This window comes from Terrapene carolina, unplaced genomic scaffold, assembly GCF_002925995.2.
Source record: "Terrapene carolina triunguis isolate 2854851 unplaced genomic scaffold, T_m_triunguis-2.0 Scaffold192, whole genome shotgun sequence".
NCBI lineage: Eukaryota > Metazoa > Chordata > Testudines > Emydidae > Terrapene > Terrapene triunguis.
In genome coordinates this window covers 23,444,368-23,465,155 of record NW_020664543.1, presented here as the reverse complement: position 1 = coordinate 23,465,155, position 20,788 = coordinate 23,444,368, and the positions used below count along the sequence as shown (strand labels likewise).

The following is a 20,788-nucleotide window of genomic DNA, read 5'->3' as shown; positions in this document are numbered from 1 at the left end:
TGAATTTGCAAGTCTCCACATTTTACAAGATATGGCTATCTGAGATCATTCTATGACGACATGTGCCCATGCAAATTCATTTACAGGAAGACTGAGGAGGTACCAATGTTTGGCTCTTAAAACCCGCTAAACAGAAGTAGTCTTAGAATATTTCATGCTAAATATTTTGTATAGTGAAAACATGCACATTTCTTCCCTCAGACTTTATGGCAGGCAAAGCTCTTTATTCCAAGGAGACAGAATTTGGATCCTCTTTCTGGATCTGCACATTCAAAGTGAAGATCTTTGCTAAGATTTCTCTCCCCGCAAACTAACTTTTAAAGAAAGAACTGGTTTGCTGCTCTGGATACAAGTATAGCATTACATGCAGAAATAGTGTATTAAATGTGTGAAAGAATATACCTTCACAACAATTACAGCTCAAATTTGGGGAAAAAAATATAAGAAAACTGACAGATGAAAGTGCTGGTCATAACCATTATTATGCCACCGATTTTTTTTTTTTTTTTTTGCATTTTTTTAAGCCTGCAAAACTGGGTTCTGGGGCAAAAGAAATATTTTCTTAAACTGAAGGGAGGAACCCCTTAGCTCTGTTTTGCATTTCCTGTAAGGATGATACTATAGAGATGTTACATAATGATGCCGTAATTCAAAACAAGTATATGTTGTGACATCTTAATTATCTGTCCTACAGAGGACTTCAGGATAAACTTCAGCCCAGATCTGGGGGGTGGAGTGGAGAAGTGGGAATAGCCACTCAAGATTGGTGCTCTTTTCCTGGACTCTTAAGCTGCTCCTCATGCTATCTGTAGTTGATCGGAGTGGTCTACTGTTCCTAAAGATTGGGCAACAGATAGGATCCTTTAGCCACGTGCCATGAGAAAACAGTTTCCCAAAGGCTACAGTCTTAGAAGACCCACTCAAACACAAGGCAGATTTATAGGGTGAAATTCTGGTCCCACTGAAGTTGATGGGAATTTTACCATTGACTTCAAAAGGGGCAAGGATTTCACCCTAAATCTTCAAGAGCTTTCTGGTTAAGCCACTACATTAAGCACCCATAATACCATCACATGATTAGGCTTGAAGATGAGAGCAATGAGGACTTGGTTGGCATTGGAAACAACATAAATAGTAGGTCAAAGTATTTAGTCCCATACGACTAAAACAGTGCACTATGTGTATGCAGACATGTACACACAAATGGACACAGGTTTACTCCAGTGGGCACAGGCTACTTAGACTAAAATTAATATAAAAATAATGGGATTCAGTCCTCAGTGGTCACATATTCAAATTAATCCAGTTCCTGGGACTGTTCCACAAGAGGGTCTGTACCTGGTCCAGAAATCCACAAGATATGAAAGACAAACTTACAGGCCTTTCTATTAAATCAATGCAGGGTTGCAGATCCAGTCCAAAATCAATGAAGTTCCATTCTATGCCCTCCCGCTGGTACTCTTCTTGTTCCAGGATAAACATGGTGTGGTTGAACAATTGCTGCAACTTCTCATTGGTGTAGTTGATACAAAGCTGCTCAAAAGAGTTCAGCTGCAAAATATTTAGTGAGTTAGAGGAATAACTCAATGGCAGAATTTATAATCTTATAAAATGTCATCTGTTACATTTGCAAGTAGCATTTGTAGGGCAAATTTCTGATTTTATTAAGGGATAGTTCCCTAACATCCAATAAGTGATAGATACGATTTGGTCTGAAATTAGTATATAAAACATGAGTTCAATTCACCCACAAGATGTTATTCTTATCTGTAGTACACTCTAGACTGCTATATTACAGGAGAAATCCACAACTGCAGAATAAATGGTTATGCATGGGTGTGAAACTCAGATTAGAATAGAGACAGAATTTAAAGCTATAAATTAGTTTCCCATAACTGGCTCTTTAGCATACCTCAAAGATTTCAAATCCAGCAATATCCAGAATGCCAATGAAAGAAGCTCCTTGTCGTTTGGTCCTATCCAGAGCTTTATTAATGCGGTGAACAAGCCAGCGGAAGAGGCGTTCATAAGTGGCTTTTGCCAAGGCTTCCACTGCAAAGTCTGCCTGAAAATCAGAACATATTAAACATTTACTTATTCTTGAGGGAGTCATCAAAAGAACAAGGAGATGGATGTTATCACAAATAACTGCTAAGGGAACTGAGCAAGTTTAATGCAGTTAATACCATGGAGGAAAGAATACTACTGAGGAAAGGAAACAATCAGCAGAAATACTACATGATTTGATTAAAAATAAAGTTTAACCCTATTGTCAACAAAAATTAAGACTGCTTTTCTACATTTGATATGTCAAATGACAGAATCAAGATCAGCTGAAGGCCAAGGAAAGGAAAGAAGTTCTTACTTTCTATACAGTCTTGTTTTTTGCCATACAAGAAAATACAAAACACAAGATGTTTTGTAAGATACAACAAAGAACAGAGATTTAAACAGGAACTAGCATCAACACAGTTTACTGACCGCAGGCAAAAAGTTACTTTGGATGAATTGGCGCTTCATTTTATTTTTATACAATCAGAACTTACTTGTTCTTTGGTTTGGGCTTTCTGAACGTAGTCTCTGCCAACTTTAATGCGTGGCGTAAGTATAGCTCGAGTAAATTCCATTACATTCATTCCCAGTAGATGGCAGAGTTTCTGTGCAACTGAGGTTGAAAGTAATAAAGTTATTCACTTAAATACCCCAAACTCTCCAGACTAGCCAGAACATTAATGAAACAAGCCCTTGAGAACTTGTATCAATAGCTGTTTCAACGATTTTTAGCAACTACTCAATATAGAAATCAGAAGTAGCACTCAACCTTGTGAAAAATAAACCTATTATTACAACTAGTGTCTATAAGGAGTCCCAGAACCTGCGATAATACATATAAACACATTAGTGAATCCCTGTTAATTTAGTACAGCAAATACCAGGTTAGTTCAGGAAATTGCTAGGAAGCACTGGAGCTGAATATTGTTGGTTTTCGATAAAAGCTCATTCATTCTTTTGATATAATATGCCAGATGCCAATAAGGGCATGTCTACACTGTAGCTAGGGAAGTGCATCCAAGTTTGGGGAGACAGACATGCTGGACTACAAGCCTGCCCAGACCCCCTGGGCATACACTTTGGTGGCTACCCCAACCTGCCACTCACGCTACCCTTGGCTACCCTGCTATTTTTAGTGCACTAGCTCAAGCAGAGCTAGCATGCTGTAGTGTAGACATATGGCTGCTTAGAGAAACTGCTGTGCTGCAGTGCAGGCAGGTATGCCAATGCATTGCTATGGGATTTCAGTCCTAGGCCACATCACAGCAGTCACTGAAACAATGTCCGAGTGCTTTCACCTAAAGCAACTGGTATAAGAATGCTGGAAGCAGAATATCAAACTGAATGGCCCACTGACCTTTCCTGGTTTTGCAACACCTACATTATTTCTACTTTATTTTCTTTCAATGTCAATCCTCTTTCCTACACATATTTTCTATTAATAGGTTGGGTGTTTTTTGTGACTTAAGATTTCTAAAAATGAATCTGACACACATTAGCTATTCTTAGCCCTGGGGCTAAGTGTTTTTCTCAAGTGTGCCAGCTTCTAAGCTTTCTCAGAAGGACAGCTAGCAAATGAATATTTTAGTCCCTATCATCTTTCCAATATGATGATTTGGCATCCCCTCAACTTAGTCTTTTAAAAAGAAAGGGGAGCCCTCTTTCAGGGGCAATCTAGTACTGAAGATATTATTTCTCAGCCCCAAATTCTGTGCTTGATCATGTACTCCACGTGGGTTCAGTATGCGGTCAGTGAAACAATGGTAACATCAAAAATTCAGCATTATGCTTTCACTCTACTGTAACACAGGAGGAAATGGACTTGGAGTACAACATACTAAACAATCGTTAGAAAACACAAATGTGGGTATCTAGAGATAGACACCCATGAGTCCATATTTACACATTTTAAGGACGAGTCTTGCTCTCCCAAGACTGAGTAGCCACAACTCCCTTTGGCTTGATATTTTTATGGCATGAAAGTCACTCAAACTTTAAAATAAAAATGAAATTAAATTGGTATTTCAGAGAAGATTTATTGTTTCAAAATCCTCCCTGCCAATATCTCAAGTTCGTCTATTCTCTCTCTCATGTATCCATGGATTTCCCTAAGCAAAGGAACAGCTACAGTCACCAGTAATTTGCATCTTACAGCATGTTCGTCTGGTATCTGTGGAAAGGGTGGCTTATAAAAAAAAAAAAAAAAAAAAAAAAAAAAAGTTACTCTTCCACCCTCCCGCACTTATTTCTCTTTTGTCATTACTCAGATACCAAGAGTTAGCAGAAGCATTATCCATCTCTAGAAGTCTAAATGTACTGTCCACTTTGCAGGGATGTTCTTGCCATTTTTCCTCCCTTCCCCCTCAAAATACCTAAAGCTTGCTTTTTTAGTTGTCTTCAGGTATGGTATTTTATTATAAGCTAGACAACATGATGAGTAACACTGAGCTAGCATTAGAATCACATGGACAGTTTGGATTCTGAAGAGAGGTTAATCTCAATGTTTTAGAGGATTTGGGTTACGTTTCTGAGAGGATGTATGTATTGACACGTCTAGTGACATGCAAGGAAGAAGCTGTAGCTGTAAGCTTGATTAATAGATTTTTGACAATTGACAGGACTGTTCTACCATATTTTCAGCCTGATTCACCCCGAGAGAGAAGGAAATGTAACCAGTGGGGGGTTAAAACATACCCACAGAACTTGTCCTGAGCAATCTACTTCCTAAAGAAAATGAAAGTTCGTTTTCCTCTTCAGTCTTATTTCAAGAATTCTCTTAATCCTTTAAGATTCCTCTAAGAGGGTGTGGAGGGTGGTGTTTTTAAAAATCCCCTGCAACCTCAAAGGACCCATTCCTTTCAGCTGAACAGGTTTAGACGGGACAACTCCTTCTCTCTGAAGCCAGTATGTACTGTTCCTCTTCGAGAAAAAAAAAAGGTGCTTCGAATTTAATTGTGGGGTTCCTGTTCAGTGATCCTCAGTATATCCTGATCAAATTTGCTCTGTATTGAATTGCAAATGCTGCAAACTCACACTGTTTTCTTTCCATCTCCTGCATCATCACCAGAGTACCTACCAAAGTAGTCCTATAGTCATAGGGCATGGCTACACTTGCAAGTTAGAGCGCATTAAAGCAGCCCAGTGCACTCTAACTCATGATGCGTCCACACTTGCAAGGCACATAGAGCACTCTGACTCCGTGGCTAGAGCGCTCCTGGTACTCCACCTCAGCGAGTGGAATAATGTTTGATGCGCCCCTGCTGGAGCGCCACGGCACCAGTGTGGACGCCCTGTTCTGTTAATGCGCTCTGATTGGCCTCCAGAAGTGTCCCACAATGCCTGTTCTAGCCACTCTGGTCATTAGTTTGAACTTTACTGCCCTGCCCTCAGGTGACCAACCGTCAGACCTGCCCTTTAAATTCTCTGGGAATTTTGAAAATCTCCTTCCTGTTTGCTCAGCAAGGCGTGGAGTGCTCTCAGCGAATCTTTCCAGGTGACCATGCCTCCATGCGCCAGGCAATCCCCAGTATGGAGCAACTGCGAGGTGCTGGACCTCATCAGTGTTTGGGGGGAAGCAAGCTGTCCAGTCCCAGCTGCACTCCAGCCATAGGAATTATGATACCTTCAGGCAGGTATCAAGGGACATGATGGAAAGGGGCCATGACCGGGATGCACTGCAGTGCAGGGTTAAAGTGAAGGAGCTGCGGAATGCCTATTGCAAAGCCCGCGAGACAAACCGCCGCTCCGGTGCTGCCCCCACGACCTGCCGTTTCTACAAAGAGCTGGATGCGATACTTGGGGGCGACCCCCACTTTCACTTCAAGTACCACCATGGACACTTCAGAGCCCAGTTCAGCAAGGCCGGAGGAGGAGGAGCAAAGCAGGAGCAAGGGTGCTGAGGTGGAGGAAGACATCCAAGAATCCGTAGATGCATGCAGCCAGGAGCTGTTCTCAAGCCAAGAGGAAGGTAGCCAGTCGCGGTGGCCAGTGCTTGGGGAAGGACAAACACCAGAGGAGGTTCCCGGTAAGTGGCTTTTATTTTGGGAAGGAAGTTATTCAGTGCGGGCTCTTGGGGCAAGGACGGTTAGGGCTGCATGCATGCCTAGATGCAGAATAGGGCATTGATGTGCTCTCTCACATCATGGTAATTGGCCTCAGGTGATCTCTTCAAAGGTCTCAGCCAGAACTTGGGCAATGCGCTTGAGCAGGTTTCTTGGGAGAGCCACTGTGGTCCTTGTCCCAGTCTAATGTGTCCGCACCACTGTGCCGTGAGGGGCAGGGAGACCATGGCTGCACACAGGCAAGCTACAAATGGGCCAGGGCGGATGCTGCATTATAGTAGAAGACCCTCCCCTGCTTCCCAGGTCACCCTCCGCAGTGAGATCTTCCAGGACAAATTCCTGTGGAAAATGTGGGGACAGTGTTCAGTATAGGGGCCCCCTGCAGCTGTTGGCTCTCCCCAAGGCACAGAAACCTAAAGGACGGTACAGCCATGAAACAATCAGTCCCTGTGCTTACTCACCATCTTGGGGCTCCCATGGGTTATGTGCACTCGCTTTGGGATGGGCAAATTATGCTATTGTGTAGATCGTGCTTGCCCTCCTTAAGTACGGGGGGAATCATTGCTCTGCCTGGTGTGAAAATGCCGCCTCTGTTAAGTGTTGCATTTTGCCTTTACAGATGCAACCTTGAGATCTCAGCCGTCCATGTTACACCGGCCGAGAGACTGCAAAGTATCAGGAAGAGGCCACGAAGAAGCAAAGAAGACATGCTGCATGAAGTAATGCAGCAGTCACTTAACGAGAATCTAAAAGCGCAGGAGTTGAGGGAAAGTGAAAGGAGGATCCGCCAGCAGAATGCGGATTGCCGGCACAAAAGCACGGAGCTCCGGCAGCAAAGCACGGATCGGCTGATAAGCATCATGGAGCGCCAAGCGGACTTGATCCAGGCCCTCGTAGCCATGCAGGTGGAGCCCTCCCCCCCGCAGCCCTTGTCCCAAAACTCTTTCCCTTGTGCCCCCATGTCACCTCCAACCCACTTTCCCCAACATCCGGGTTCTTATCGCCATCAGCTGCCCAACACCTGTAGCTTCATCACCCAGCCCTGAAAACTACGACCCTTACCCACTGCACTCAATCCCCATCACCAGGCAGTATAGCCATCCTGAAGTGCAGCACCCATTGCACAGCACTCCAGACAGGACATAAGCAAACCTGTGATTGTACCGTTCCCCACCCCACCCCCTTGCCCTTTCTGTTTCCCAAGCAGTTGTGTCTCTTTTCAACAAATGAAATTTCTTTTCAATAAATGGATTTTTTGGCTTTGAAAACATTCTTTATTATTGCATAAAGTAAAAGATACCTTAGGCCCAGGAAAGCAACAGGCACTGCAAGTCAGCGTGGCAAACACAGATTCCTATTAATATTGGAACCACTGCACTTCACGCCCGGGCAGGGCACCAGAAATTACTGGTGGCTTTCAGCCTCAAATTGCTCCCTCAAGGTATCACTAATCCTTGCAGCCCCATGCTGGGCCCCTCTAATAGCCCTGCTCTCTGGCTGTTCAAATTCAGCCTCCAGGTGTTGAACCTCCGAGGTCCATGCCTGAGTGAAGCTTTCACCCTTCCCTTCCCAATTGTTATGGAGGGTACAGCACGCAGATATAACCGCGGGGATGCTGTCTTCGGCCATGTCCAGCTTCCCATACCGAGCGCGCCAGCAGCCCTTTAAATGGCCAAAAGCACACTCCACAGTCATTCTGCACCAGCTCAGCCTGTTGTTGAACCGCTCCTTGGTGCTGTCAAGGCCTCCTGTGTAGGGTTTCATGAGCCACGGCATTAAAGGGTAAACAGGGTCTCCAAGGATCACAATGGGCATTTCGACTTCACCTACGGTGATCTTCTGGTCTGGGGAAAAAAGTCCCGGCTTGCAGCTTCCTGAACAGGCTGGTGTTCCAAAAGATGTGTGCGTCATGCACCTTTCCGGGCCAGCCTGTGTTAATGTCAATGAAACGCCCACGGTGATTCACAAGCGCCTGGAGAACCATAGAGAAATACTCCTTCCGATTAACGTACTCGGAGGCTAGGTGGGCTGGTGCCAGAATTGGAATATGCATCCCATCTATCGCCCCTCCGCAGTTAAGGAAACCCATTTGTGCAAAGCCAGCCACAATGTCATACACATTACCCAGAGCCACGGTTCTTCTGGGCAGGATGCGATTAATGGCCCTGCAAACTTGCATCAACACGCTTCCAACGATAGACTTTCCCACTCCAAACTAGTTAGCAACTGATCGGTAGCTGTCTGGAATTGCCAGCTTCCAGACTGCAATAGCCACCCACTTCTCCACCATCCGGGCAGCTCTCAATCTCGTGTCCTTGCACCGTAGGGTGGGGGCGAGCTCACCACACACTCCCATGAAAGTGGCTTCTCATCCGAAAGTTCTGCAGCCACTGCTTGTCATCCCAGACTTGCATGATGATGTGATCCCACCACTCAGTGCTCATTTTCCAAGCCCAAAAGCGGCGTTCCATGGTGGTGAGCATGTCAGTGAATGCCACAAGCAATCTCATGTCATATGTGTTACTCGAGTTGATATCGTCGTCGGAGTCCTCCCTGTCAGTTTGGATCTTAAGGAATAATTCGACTGCCAAACGTGATGTGCTGGCGAGACTCGTCAGCATATTCCTCAGCAGTTCGGTCTCCATTCCCACAGATCGAAAGGGAAGACAGAACATGCAGCACAAAAAACATTGAAAGATGGCGCCAAATGTGGACAGAAGTAGAGGGATTCCTGGGATGCGAACCGATGCATCACGGGGCATTGGGACAGTACCCAGAATGCTCTGCACCCCCGGCCCCTTCCCACAAGCCACAGCGCCAGAATGGGAAGACGTGCTCTGTGGGATAGCTGCCCATAATGCACTGCTCCCAATCCTCTGCAAGTGCCGCAAATGTGTTATCCCAGTGCGCTTGCAGCTGTCAATGTGGACAGACTGCAGCGCTTTCCCTATTCGCTCTCCGAAGGCTGGTTTAACTCATAGCGCTCTACATCTGCAAGTGTAGCCATGCCCATAGATTGTGCAGCACACTGAAATCAGAGGTAACCGATTGTACCCAAATAAAAGGTTCTGCTGGAAGATCCACATGAAGGAACAGAATCTTTCTTGACTTTACAGACCCGATACAGCTATTTGTCACTAAAGCAAACAGCTATGACCAGTTTTACAGGATACAGTCACTGTTCAGGACAGACCTGCATTCTCAGTTGGCTGGAGAAGTCTGTTAACCAATGCAATCAATTTTTTCACCTCCAGGAACTGACGCTTTTCAGGACTTCAAGCCTCTGCTAGCACATAGAGCAAAAGGATGGGACTAAGTTACAGCTTGGGTCACCCAAATAGCAGTGTCTAGCACAAGTCATTAGACCACCAAGTTATTAGACTCGTTTATTAAAGAGGGACAGTACACAGGACTTTTCTCCAGTTTCTGAAAACTGGAAAATAACTGAGCCTTTTGCGGAGGGGGGGGGGGGGGGGGGGGGGGAGAGAGGAAATGTGCACTGTATTGGGGAGCACAAGAGTGGATATTGGTCTTGCTCACCATCCCCCTACTTGAAAACTTCCTGCTTTGTCCAAGAGCAAAACATGGCCTTTCAGGTTTTGAATCTTATCTACTAAGTGTCCCTCTCATGGACCTAGGCATATTATGATTCTGTTTTACCTGTGAAATATTTGAGATGCTGCATAGAAAGGCAGGTGCATCTCTAGGGGTAATTTATGATAGTTTTATATGTTGCATCTGCTTACGGATGGTTTTCGTTGGCTGTTTAATAGTCACCAATAGATTATAAAAATACAAGCTAAATACAATTAATGTAGAACTGCCACATTTTTATTGTGCATAACTATATATAGAGACACAAGAACAACTTTGTTCTGTAGTGGAGACCTGATTAATGTACACTAGAAATAGATAATTTGATGCCCAAATTAAAATAACATCTGTGTCTTAAAATTTTCCCTTATAGCTGTCAAATTGTCATCAAATCTACAAAGCATTGTTTTAATCCCCAAGTTCTGAGGATATATTTGTCTCAGTATAGCTCACTACAGCTCTAACAACTCAGAGGTTATTAGGCTTCCTGAACCAAAAAAGGCTGTTAAGTTTCAGTATAACTATGTTCCTCAGGGGTGTGAAAAATCCACCAGTTAAAACAGACCTAACCCCCAGTGTAGACAGCATTAAGTCAAGAGGAGAACTACCACCTCTATGGGAGGTGGAGTACCTACACCAACGGTGGGAGAACCCCTGAAGCACTTCAGCTGCAGCATTTTAAGTGTAGACAAGCCCTAAGAGACCATCTTGATGTTTCTGGATAGGATTTTATTGCTTTATGTCATTGCATTATACGTCAATCATTAATATTCTTCATATAAAGCTTCATTTGTTCTTCAGAGCCTATGAAGTCCTCAGCAAATTTCATAACTCTCCCACTTCCACTTTGTCTCTCAAAGAATGTTAGGGCACTAAATATAAACATTGATAAAAAGCAAGGAAAATGAGCAACAGCAGCAAGATGCTCAAGCTATGAAACAAATTTTAAATCTGAGCCAGTCTTTCTGCAACATTTGTTTTATCATTCAACACTTTTGATATCCAGAAAGTGGAGAGGTGATACAAAATTAATTGAAGATACTGCTAGTATGGATGTAAGAAGTGCTCATCTATAATCACAAAACACAACACATCATGACTTATGCAAGAAGCCCATAGTTGCTTCTGTGACTTACATAGAATATCAGGGTTGGAAGGGACCTCAGGAGGTCACCTAGTCCAACCCCTTGCTCAAAGCAGGACCAATACCCAACTAAATCCCCAAATTGCCCCCTCAAGGATTGAACTCACAACCCTGGTTTAGCAGGCCAATGCTCAAACCACTGACTATCCCTCCCGTCCTTGCTAACTGCTTTATAGAAATCAAAGCCAATTTTTAGATATGAAAACAGCCAACACTTTGCAGTTAACCAAAGTTGAGTTCTAAACTACTGTAAAGATGTTACTTTCTAAGAGAGGATTCAGAATGACAGAACACTGGGTAAACTAGAAGTCTGAAAATTCTTAGAAGTACCTAAGGGACTGTCTCCATTTTTAAGCACGTCTACCAAATAATGACTGCACTCTGAAGTATTAAAATGAAAAAAAATCATAGTCACACTACCCTGTCATTTCAGAACTAAGTGTCTAAATACAGTGTTTCTTAAATTCAGCCACTTCACTAAGGAAGTTGTGCTTCGCTCCAGGATTCTTTTCATTGGCAATGTAATGACTATCAAGAACCAAAGAAAATACACTGATTTAAGCACACCTTCTCCCCCCCAATATTTAAGTCTTTGCTGAGAAGCAATTAATGAGGTTACAGCTGAAATGCTTGTTCAAAGTTTGGGAGCAGTATAAACAGCTTCAATAATTTATGGAATTCTGTAGACGGAAGTTTTAATGTCTGTGTGGAAGAGAGTATAAGATAGGGAGAGTTTTAATAGTTCCATGCTGGCTGATATTGTTACAAATTATGGCCTCTCTCTGGCAGAGAACTTTATAGAGTAAGTTCAGGGAGAGAAAAAAAGGGGGGGGTGGGGGAAGGGGGGAAATCCTGTAAAGTTAGAAAGTCTATCTGATGAACAAATTATAATCAGAAAACCACAACTAAGGTCATTAAAGGCCACACAGTGTGACCAATTTACCTGTATTTTCTGGCATGGAGGCCTGATCAGTGTTTCTCTCCTTCTTGAAAGAAATGTTACCAAATTGTAGTACTGACGACACCACCTTCAGCATTGCTGTGTTAACAGAAAGATACAAATATTTTTCTTGTCAAATGTGTCTCAATAAAATTCACCCCCTCTCCAATCTTAGGCATGCATTCAAACTCAGTTCAAAAAGGATTTATTTATAATTATTATTGCATTATGTAGCACAGTCTTTCTTGCTTCTAGGTCAATTTTAGCTTAAAAATCAGAAGACTGCTTTAAGTTTTTGAAGTGGTGCAATGTTTGCCACAGGCTTTCAATGCATCAAAACTCCATTATATTTAAGTTTGGTTGTGAACATTTGTTTCATTTAATTTTTGTAATTTTACATTTTTTTTTTTTTTTTACACATAAAAAGCAAGTACACTACAGAAACCAAAAAGACTCAACTTACACAAGATTTCCTCATGAGAAAAGCCCATGATGTGCATGGCTTCCATAGTCTCCTGAAAGTTATCCTTGTCTTGCTGCCCAGGAATGGGGATATAGCCATTAGACAAAAATCTGTAATTGTTAAATCCTTCAAGCAGCAAGTCAGCTGTAGTGGAGGGAAAAAAGTAAAAGCTTTGTGCACAAATCTAATACTTAAAAAAAACCAACCCCTAACAAATAAATGGACTACCAGTTATATCAGCATTTAAATAAACTGGATTACAAGCAGCTACCCCAAGTCTTCTGTAACTCTAGAAATATGAGTTAAGTGCTGAACCCAGCTTAAGAACATAAGAATGGCCATACTGGGTCAGACCAAAGGTCCATCCAGCCCAGCTTCCCACAATCTTTAATATAAAAAGGCCCAGTTACCAACAGCTTCAAGTTGGTTTTGTAAACAACTGAATGGATTAGCTCCTTGCACTGGGCATGAACTGGACACTGTTCTGCATAGGGATTACTGTTGCAATCCTCTAGAGCAGTGGTTCTCAACCTCCAGCCCACAGGCTCCTTGCAGCCCAATCAGCACAGAGCTGCAGCCCATGTGACAGCCTTAGGGCCATACAGGTAGTATTGGATGTAACCCACAATGGTAAAAAGTTGAGAACCACTGCTCTAGAGGAGGTATTGACACAGGCCATGCAGCAGCATCAATTTAGCAGGTCTGGTGAAGGTGTGCTAAATTGATGGGAGAGCGCTCTCCCGTCGATTTCTGTACTCATCTTACTCTTCTCGGGGAGGTGAAGTTGGCAGGAGTGTTTGTGCATCTAAAGCGAGTATATGCTAAGCTGCATGCACATGTGACTGAAAATTTGGCCCATCACATATTGATCTTGACTGGCTAACTGGAAGCCAATTGCCTGTTTTGGAATAGCCACGCCAGCTACTGCTTAAAGGCGCAAGGTTCAAGTAGTATACTTAAGGCTATGATTTAGTCACAGAGGTTGTGGAACTCACGGAATCCGTGACTTCCAGCGACCTCTGACTTCAGCCTGCGGTGGTCGAGAGCTGCAGGGTCCCCCACCACCTGCGGGGGCAGGGAGCTGTGGGGTACCCCGCCGCCTCTGAAGCTCCAAGCTGCTGAGGGTGGCAGGGGGACGCCTGAACTCCCAGCCATGGTGGGGGAAACCCTGAGCTCCCAGCTGACATGTGAGGTGGGGGCACCCACAGCTCCCAGCCCCCATGGGCAGCAGGGGACCCCCAGAGCTGCAGGGGTACTCAGGAGCCCCCAGCTGCTGCAGACTGCTCCTAGCCCCTGCACAGCTGCCCCACTTCAAGTGGCGTGGGGACCTGCAGATCCCCATTTTGTCAGATATTTTTAGTAAAAGCCACAGACAGGTCACAGCTTCCGTTAATTTTTCTTTTTTGCCGTGATCTGTCCATGACTTTTACTAAAAATATCTGTGACAATCTTAGCCTTAGTTATACTAGATACTAGCAGTTCTTTGTTTTAAGGAATGTGACTAAGGATGGAGCTGTCCAGTATAACCACACTCTTCTAGTAATGGTATATGCCACACTTTTGGGTAAATATATGCAAGTTATTACATCAAATATACAGAGAAGAGGCGGAGCCCCACTGCTGGAGCTAATTGATATTCACCATGGAAGTGTAAACATTACAGACTGTTTTCTTCAGGCTTTTATCATGTGTTGATTTGGCCAATGGTTTGGCATTCTGCCCAGTCTGAATGTGTGGTACAGTACAGATTTGGCACTTCCTGCCAACATGCTGTGTGACTTGCTGAAACTGAAATACTGCCAGCCGATTGCCTTACCGATTGCCAGCCAGGGACTCAATTAAGGGGCTACAAAACCCTTAGAATCATAGAAATCATAGATATGTAGAACTGGAAGGGGCCTTGAAAGGTCATTGAGTCCAGTCCCCCACCTTCACAGCAGGACCAAGTACCGTCCCTGACAGATACCGTCCCTTGGTCTGCTCTGGTCCAGAGTTTGTGATCTGGAAGTCATTCACCTGAAATACTGCGGTTATGCAACAGCTGCTGAACCAACAAGTCTGCTGCAATATGAAGAGTGATTTCAGAATAAAGCCAGCTGTTTTCTTTTCATACCTCAGATCTCTGATCATTAATTACTCTTTCAAGCCCAAGGAGTAATGGAACTTCACTGCTCAAGCACTAAAAATGACAAATTCAGAATACATAAGAACTGAACAGGGTGCTAGGATTAGATTTGTAACGTACACTTTAGGTGTTCTCCTGCCCCAGAGAGCAGTTGATAGAATATATGAAATGTTCGTTCATCTTTGGCCTGACGAACAGCGCGAGACTTTTCCAACAAATCTGATCATGAATAGTCAAGGATCTTAAATTGCATTGTGCATCTTTTCATGAAAAATTCAAACATAAAATTGCACAAAGTGGGCTACATTAACAGCAGAATTATCGTAAGATAAGTTTGGTGCTTGCTGTGTTGGATTTACACCTTCAAGAAGTGACAAACAATTATGATTCTTTTAACACATGTAACACAAGATCCCGCCCTTTCTATTCATTTTTTGCAGGAGACATATGAAAGCCTATTGCGAGGATCAGATAGGGATTTTTTTAGGAAGCTCTTAAGTTCCCCCCCCGTGTGTTAATTTAGTAGTTAATTGGGGTTTGAGGCCTCCACTGCCAAGTCCTTTGCTTTGCTTGTTGCACAATTACAAGAAATGTTCTAACGTTCCTTTTATGCATGTGTGAGTAACACTAAGAAACTAGAATTAATTTTCATTATAACAACTTTCCTTACTCCCTCCTTCTGTATTTGTTGTAAGGTCTTTTCAAGAGGGAAAAATCCTTTCTTGAAAATCTCTTAAATGACAAACATCCTCATTGGAGTCAGTCAATTTACGTGGTAGCTCTCAGGTTCTGGTAAAGCTAACACTGTTGTCTTCTAAAACAAAAGATGCATATAAAGGGGGAAAAGAGCTTTAAAAAAAAAAAAAAAAAGACAGGAAAATGCAGCTTCTCTCTGGTGATTAAAGTTTAGTTGCTGGAAGATCATAGGCACTGCACATAATCCAGTTAGCCCCTCCTGAACCACGCTTTAATCCCCTTTACTCTGGAAAAGTGTGGCTGGGTTGCTCTGATTTCCCCAACCAGTCTGTTGAAGGCAAGGTTTTTACTTAGATCAGACTACTTTGGAAACTCTTTCTAGTTTGTTATGAGCAGCTTGGTAGAGTGTTAGGGTTAGATTTGTCCATCCACCTAAACCAGACTCTTATTAGATAAAAGGAAAAGAGATGGGGAAACAGTATAACAGGAATAAGGCGGGGGGGGAGGAGGGGGGAAGGCCGACACTGCAGCAAGGAAAGGGGTCATCTGCCATCATCTGGTGCCTCCTCCTTATCTGATCTGTAAGAACATATTTGAGGATCCAAAAAGGCCAGAGAGTTATAAATCCCCAGGTACCAGAACATGGCAATGATCACCATGATGGTGATATTAGTTGAGAGAATGAAGATCCCAATACTGTCTAGCTGAATAAGTTACCAATTATTCCTCGGAAGTGTCCAAAAAGAGGGACAGGGAGAAGACACCATCAGACATGCTGAACCAATATAAATTTGATAGTTCACATATACACTTATTCTCATCTTAAGAAAATTCTGGTGTCTCAACAGTTTTGTAAATTCACCCCCAAGCTTTAAAAGTCTCAATCGGAAATTTAAGCTTTAGTTTAAACCCACTCTGTTAAAATAGTTTTGGGGCTCCATTTTATAATCTCTCAGCAACTTTATTTAAACAGGTTTCAAAACACAGTCAAATTAAAAGTTTGAGTTTGTAATTCCAGCAAATTAACTTTTGGTGCTGGTTAGCTTTCCCTAATGTGAAAACAACCACCACCACTTACAATGGACAAGTTGGGATCCTAAAGAAACCATGCTTTCAATCAGTCTTTCAAAAAAAATGTACAGCTGAATCCTCAAATTCCATTAAAAAAAAAAAAAAAAAAAAAACTTCTCTTTGGCACTTGTCATTTCAAAAATGTTTTTTAAAAAAGTTAGTGTTTACACATTCTCTCACTTTAAAGAGTTTAATAGTATTTAAACAGTTTCTAAATTTCAAAGTTTGTGCAAATGGAGAGGTTGCTTCATACAGGATGCTGGACATATATCAGATTAATTCCTTTCATTTTTCTATATTGAAATGAAGTGCAATACAAGTTTGTTTTATAAAGGATACAGGTAACCTATCAAATTAGCCCAGTAATGTATCGTCTGGAACAAACCTAACTTCTCTCTACTGGACATTAAATCCTCCAATTTTCATGAAGCTAAACAAAATAATTCCGCTCAGCTATTTAGACAAGAAGCCTGGATTTTTACAGATACTTAAGAGTTGTAACGCCTACCTGATTTAAGAGCCATACTGATTTAGGCACTTGAGCCTTAATCCCATTCCTCCAGAGAGCACACTCAACTCTGAGACTAACACCCTGACTTTTCTATTACAATGCAACAAAACAAAATGGAATACTACAGACAAGTGTTCATCTGGAAGTATGGAAGAAATAGGAATCAAGACCATTCAGCAAAAACTGAATCATTAGGCTTCATATAACAAAAAGCATTGCACAGATGTAGTTAACAAAAATGGGACAGAAGTTGGCCTTGCAGCCCCCCCCCCCCCCGGATGGGCTGCCTATGCAACCCAAACGAGACTAAAATCATGCTTGTGACAATGGGTACACACACATGGCAGAGATCAGTTGATTAAGGTGGTGCCATTTTCCACACTGTCACTTAGAATATCAGGGTTGGAGGGGACCTCAGGAGGTCATCTAGTCCAACCCCCTGCTCAAAGCAGGACCAATCCCCAAGCAGATTTTTACCCCAGTTCCCTAAATGGCCCCTCCAGGATTGAACTCACAACTCTGGGTTTAGCAGGCCAATGCTCAAACCACTGAGCTATCCCTCCCCGCTCACAGCGCGGGGTTCACACAGGAAACTGGAGCACTAGGCTCTCCCCCGGGGAAGAAGTTCTAAGCAATGCCAACTATGAAGGCAAGTATCTAAACCCCTGACCGCGTTCAACCAGGGAGCGCCTCGCTGGAGCGAGCACTGCTCCTCCTCCTCCCCGGAGATCCAGCGTCCCAGCAACCCGCTACCTCGGGGGTGCACTGACAGACCGTACCTGCAGCCCCGTCCCCGAGCCCCACAACATACACCCCGATCCGCGCTGGGGTGTATGTTTATGAAGTACTGGCTTACCTTAATTGGTTTTTCCAATAACCACCACCCAGTCATACCTTCAGAACAGTCAAAATCTAGCAGATTTCAAACAAAGTATTACATTTTCTGAAAACTTATTTCAGAGTAAAAAGGAAATTCTCAGACTTCTTGATAGTATGATAAACTGTTCTGAAACAAAGGGAGGATTGTGAGTCAAAGAAAGCATTCACACTATGATACCTTATGTCACTAGGTTCACCAAATGTTATTTCCTGCAAATGTGTTAACGCTGCATTACAAAGAAGTCTAAGCAATACACAAAGTTGGAGAGACAAAAGGCTGAGTGAGTCACTTCATATTTTAACTGACATTGCACTGCTGAAGCAGGATACAGGTCTCGATGTTGGCCCCAACAATATAACCCGTAACATCGAAGTTAATTCTAATGAACTTGCCCTGGAAAAGAAACAAAAAAAACAAAACAAATTTTTTTCAATTGCTAAAAACGAAGTCCATATTAAAACATCTTTCCCATTTAAAAAGGCATACAGTAGACCCTCAGAGTTTACGAGCATCTCGGGAATGGAGAATGTTCGTAACTCTGAACAAAACATTGTGGTTGTTCTTTCAAAAGTTTACAACTCAACATTAACTTAATACAGCTTTGAAACTTTACTAGGCAGAAGAAAAATGCTGCTTTCCCTTTATTTGAGTAGTTTGCATTTAACACAATACTCTAGTGTATTGGCTTTCCCTCTCCTCCCGCCCACCCTTGCTGGTCCCTGATTGTGTACTTTTGGTTCCAAATGAGGTGTGTGTTGACTGATCAGTTTGTAACGCTGATGTTCATAACATTGAAATTCTACTGTATTAGGTAACATTTGCATCAGTCTTAATAGGTGATAAGTATTTAATACAGATAATAGTGGCAAGATATCATTCATTCATACACATTCAGTTGTATTCCATTAAAATATTGCAATCTACTATAAGGTGTGATGTACTGTAAAGAGACACTGCAGTTTTTCAGAGGCTCAAAATAAGGTGAGTGTGTAACCCAGATAGGCACCTTTTATATTGTTATGAAAGAAAGCTTTTACTAAAAGGTCATTTAATTTTAATGCTGATGAAAGGTGCTTAGTTGAAAGGTTGGCAACAGCAGTATAAACTTTCTCCTGAATGTGTCTCCATCCTGACTTGAAAGCACACCTCCAGTGGAGTGAATTCATTCTCTGCACCCATTCAAATCACTCTGACAAGGTCATATCTACACTAGGGAAAGAAAAAGGTGTAATTTTTAAAATGAGATGGCTTTTCATAAATCCCGAGTTTAGACAAGATAGGTGATAGTTTGACCTCTATGCAACTGTTCAAGAGGAAACCACAACTTGCCTTGTCTACGCTAGTTTTACAATGAGATGTGCCATCCTGTTGGCAATAAAACACATTTTCCTAGTATCAGAACATGTCTACAATAAGTCAGTGGACAGTACAGAGTGCAACGTAGAGATGTGCCAAGTAGAAACTAGATTGAGATGACCAAATCCTTTGATATCGCATCTGCCATCTGTCATTCACATAGCACATGCCACACTTGAAGAGATAAAAACCTCAGTGCATCACGTGCGCCATCCAGTACCCCTAACATTATGGATTGCTTAGAAAGTCCAAAGTATGCACAGACTGGCATGCTTATGTGCTTGGTTATCTTATTGCTCTATTGTACAGTTTAAGTGGTTACAGGAAGAGTTATAGCACTGAGAGTAAACAATGCAACTCCAGTTAGGGACCTTATCTTCAAGTTGACTTCCTCAAATGATGTCTAAATCTGGGTTCCAATGTCTAACTTTCAGACACACATGCATGAAAACTGGGCCTAGAAGTACTGCAGAACAATGTCCTATTCACGTTTAAGTTTACTTCAAAGCCCCCAAAAATATGCCACTGTGCTCTGTTACTCATACAAAAATTTGTGGTTAAACTGGGAGAACTTCGACCTCCACAACCGTGAATTTAGCACTGAAGCTTATTTTAAAATGTATGAAAGATGTGCTAGCTGTTAAGGGCCAGAGTTTGCTCTCAGACTTATCCCAGATATCATTGCACAGAAGATCAGAATACTCCATAAGCTCACTTTAGCATGATGGATGGTGAACATATCTGTTTCTTTCGTTAGGAAAAATATACAGCTTTCTGGAAATGTTAAGAATAAAAAGATGAATGAACTGACTTCTTGTTTAATTTATGTCAAAACAGATTAGATAGTCTGTACCACACTAGTAAGTCTACAGTGACAGCTTTTTGAAACTTAAGAGTAGATTCCACACCATCTGCTATAAGAACAGAATATTCCAGATATGCCGCTTAAATTTGAAAACACAGAAATACTATGAGTAGACTCGAGTCACTGATATTTAAGCAATAACTGAAAAAGCAGAACCTTCAAACCAGTGACTGGATGATAGGCTGTGCATTACTGAATTTATCAAACCACCAAGTGAACAAATAAAGGCTACTGGATCACAATGTATTTTCCAATTTTACAACTAGCTTAGTTCTGTTTACAACATACATAAGCAAAAAAGATGGCAAGAGACCTGTTCTGTGATGTCTGCAATCCCAAATTTGATTAAAAACTACAACAAAAGGACTATAATGGGTAAAAAGATAGGGAAGTTGGGATTTTAATTCCTGGTATACTATCTAACATAAGAACTGTATATTTTGTAGGAGTGTAGACCTGACAACCTCACTACAGTACTGTCTGCTATTACATTTTAGAAAGTTGGGAGAGGCTGCTGGTTTTTGTGCTAAGTAACAAGGCACTGCACTTCAAATCTAGAGATAAGAGAATTCATACTGCATTCTTCCCTTTGTGGGAGGATTGCTGTCATTTCCTTTTAAATCCCTATTATTGAAGACTATTGAAGGCACCATCTGGAGTGCATTATACTTATTCCTTTATAAAAATAATGCCAGAGTCACTTGAGTGACTATGTTCACAATGGCAATGCAAACTTAAAGGGGAAAAAAATGCAAAACAGATGCTTTACAGCTTTCATAAAAAGTATCTTCATTAAATTAGTAGTCTTCAAAGAATCCAAGAAATGGAATTACAGGGCAGCTGAAATCTGTTGATATTATAAAGTTTATATCCAACACATCTGAATACCAACCATTACTGTAAATAATGTGGCTTTAAGAATTCTCAAACTTGCATTTTTGTGGTGCCCTTCCTAGCTTCTGATTGATAGGAACTATTTAAAGGATCTAACCAAACAGTAAAGGCCATAAAGCTGTTCAAACTGAATTCT

General features: G+C 42.2%; 1 protein-coding gene across 4 annotated transcripts in view; it reads right to left on the bottom strand.

The window, feature by feature from the left end:
• Positions 1–20,788, bottom strand: part of MYH10 (myosin heavy chain 10) — a 154,090-nt gene that overhangs the window by 47,276 nt on the left and 86,026 nt on the right. For all 4 annotated transcript variants that reach the window (XM_024215616.1, XM_024215617.1, XM_024215618.1 and 1 more), the window contains 7 exons: positions 17,867–17,930; positions 14,500–14,598; positions 12,255–12,398; positions 11,795–11,890; positions 2,547–2,665; positions 1,913–2,065; positions 1,378–1,551 (listed from right to left, as the gene is read on the bottom strand). In XM_024215616.1, the coding sequence (XP_024071384.1) occupies positions 1,378–1,551; positions 1,913–2,065; positions 2,547–2,665; positions 11,795–11,890; positions 12,255–12,398; positions 14,500–14,598; positions 17,867–17,930 (849 nt within the window). The remainder of the gene's footprint in view (positions 1–1,377; positions 1,552–1,912; positions 2,066–2,546; positions 2,666–11,794; positions 11,891–12,254; positions 12,399–14,499; positions 14,599–17,866; positions 17,931–20,788) is intronic.